This window comes from Sinocyclocheilus rhinocerous, unplaced genomic scaffold (genome assembly GCF_001515625.1).
Source record: "Sinocyclocheilus rhinocerous isolate Xijiao unplaced genomic scaffold, SAMN03320098_v1.1 scaffold2027, whole genome shotgun sequence".
NCBI classification, from domain to species: domain Eukaryota; kingdom Metazoa; phylum Chordata; class Actinopteri; order Cypriniformes; family Cyprinidae; genus Sinocyclocheilus; species Sinocyclocheilus rhinocerous.
Genome location: NW_015627265.1, coordinates 4,172 through 6,295, shown reverse-complemented (window position 1 = coordinate 6,295; position 2,124 = coordinate 4,172). Strand labels below are relative to the sequence as shown.

The window sequence follows — 2,124 nt, the reverse complement described above, 5'->3', positions numbered from 1 at the left end:
ATATATATATATATACACTAGAAGACAAACCACTAACCATTCAATTGAGTTGAATTTCCTTTCATAATGACAATTTCATCCTTTAATGCCGCTCCATTCTTATGTACAAAATGTAATGAGCACAAGCACTTCAACAGAAGTTCTAACCGAAAGCAAAGTCAGTTTAGTGAAGTTGAAAAATAACAACTTTTCCAGCTCAAGCTCAAGCGCAGCTCTTTGGACACCATCTGTACGGCTGTGATTCTCATTTATATTAGTTATTATAGATGCTGTTAATAGAGCTTAACTTGTATTTAACCCAGAATATTGCTTTAAACCAGTGTGAACCAGCTTAGATTGTAGACTGAACTGAACTGGTCGTTTAAGCTGGTTCTTCTGTGCTGCTAACTCTTCAGTCCTCTCCGAGCCTGTTTTAGCAACGCGTCGAAGTCGAACGACTCGCATCGGCTCCTGGATGCTGGAGCGGCATCCCGGCTGGAATCTAGACGACAGAACAAGAAACCAGAAATGAGGCTAAATCCAAACATCCTTGTTTTTATGCTGCATTAAAGCATCAGAGTGTCACACAAAATAACCGTTCTGATTGGGGAAAGAATCCAATTGAGATTTTTCTGATAAAAATTGTGATTATATATCAATATAGCTATAAAATAATAATAATAATTATTATTACTACTACTACTAAATTAAAACTAATTACTAAAAGACAAATAAAAAAATATTAGTATTGTAATATATCAACTGTAAAATTACAATATTACTATTTATGGCTCTCTTAAGATCTTCATTTTCAAACGTTAAACCATCAGTGGTAATTATTATTATTATTAAATAAAAAATAAGAAATATGAATATTGTAATATTTCACTGTAAAATAAAAATTAAGAAAACTTTATTTTACATTACATCTGTAAAAATTACAATAAAATTGTATTAAATAAAAAAAATTAAAAAAATATTGTAATATTTATGTCTGTCTTAATTTCTTCATTTTAAAACATTAAACCACTGATTATTATTATTACTACTAAATAAAATAAAAAAATACAAAATATTTTTTTTTTTATATTGTAATATAAAATAATAATAAACAATAAAAAAATGTGTATTTGAGAAAAATAGTGTTATAATAATTTTATTTTATATTAGAGCTGTGAAATGACTACTGGTATTTACGGCTAATTATGTCCTAATTTCTTAATTTTCACTCTGAAACACGCAGCGCATATATCCATTTAATTAAATCGCACCCTAAGTCAATGTGTGATTTACTCTGTTACTCTTAACAGACAATGCAAAACGGTATTTCTCCTCATATCAGAAAAAAAAAAAACGGCACAACAAAGTAATATGAAATGAGAAATCGTTCAGGAGACCAACCTAAATCTGCATAGTTGGATTTGCAAAACTGTCGTCTGCCGCCAAAGCAGATGTCGAAGGGAAGCTCGTCTGGGCGCCTCAGTTTACCGCCGCTCTCAATAGCTGCGTAAGCGTCGTCTGTGCTGTGATACGTGACGAAGCCGTAGTTGTCTCTACAAGAAGAGAACAGAAAGACAGAAACACACTGAGAAAATATATCAGCTCAGATTACAGAAGCTGAAGCTGAGGCTCAAACACTTGTTTTCTGACAGTGATGCAACAAAATTAATTACATTATTTAGTATTAGTACAACTACTGAATGAAAACATAAAAAATAAAAATAAGAAATATTACTATTGTAATATTTGACTGTAAAATAAAAAATCGAGTATTTAAGAAAAATATATATTTTACACTACAACAGTAAAATTACATTATTAATATTTATGGATGTTTATTTTACGAAATAAAGAATCGAATATGATTAATACTACTAAATAAAAACAGAAATTACTAAATGAAAACAAAATAAATATTACTACTGTATTTCATTTATGTATCCTCTTTATTATTAATGTAAATCAAATTTTAAAATATTTTTAGTCTCTATTTTTATTTCTTGTAATTATTTTATGATTATTTAATTCCTTTTTTATGTAAAGCACTTTCAATAACCTTTGTGTATGAAGTGTGCTATATAAATAAACTTGCCTTGCTGTAATATTTCGCTATAAAATAAAAAAATCAAGTATTTCAGAAAAATA

The 2,124-nt window shown here is 28.6% G+C and overlaps 1 protein-coding gene across 1 annotated transcript in view; it reads right to left on the bottom strand.

Annotated features, from left to right (window-relative positions):
* Nucleotides 1-6: 6 nt before the first annotated feature.
* Nucleotides 7-2,124, bottom strand: part of LOC107726909 (peroxisome proliferator-activated receptor gamma coactivator-related protein 1-like) — a 5,768-nt gene continuing 3,650 nt past the window's right edge. The window contains exons 4-5 of the mRNA XM_016536607.1: nucleotides 1,381-1,532; nucleotides 7-481 (exon numbers count right to left, since the gene is read on the bottom strand). Of these exons, the coding sequence (XP_016392093.1) occupies nucleotides 384-481; nucleotides 1,381-1,532 (250 nt within the window). The 3' untranslated portion in view covers nucleotides 7-383. The remainder of the gene's footprint in view (nucleotides 482-1,380; nucleotides 1,533-2,124) is intronic.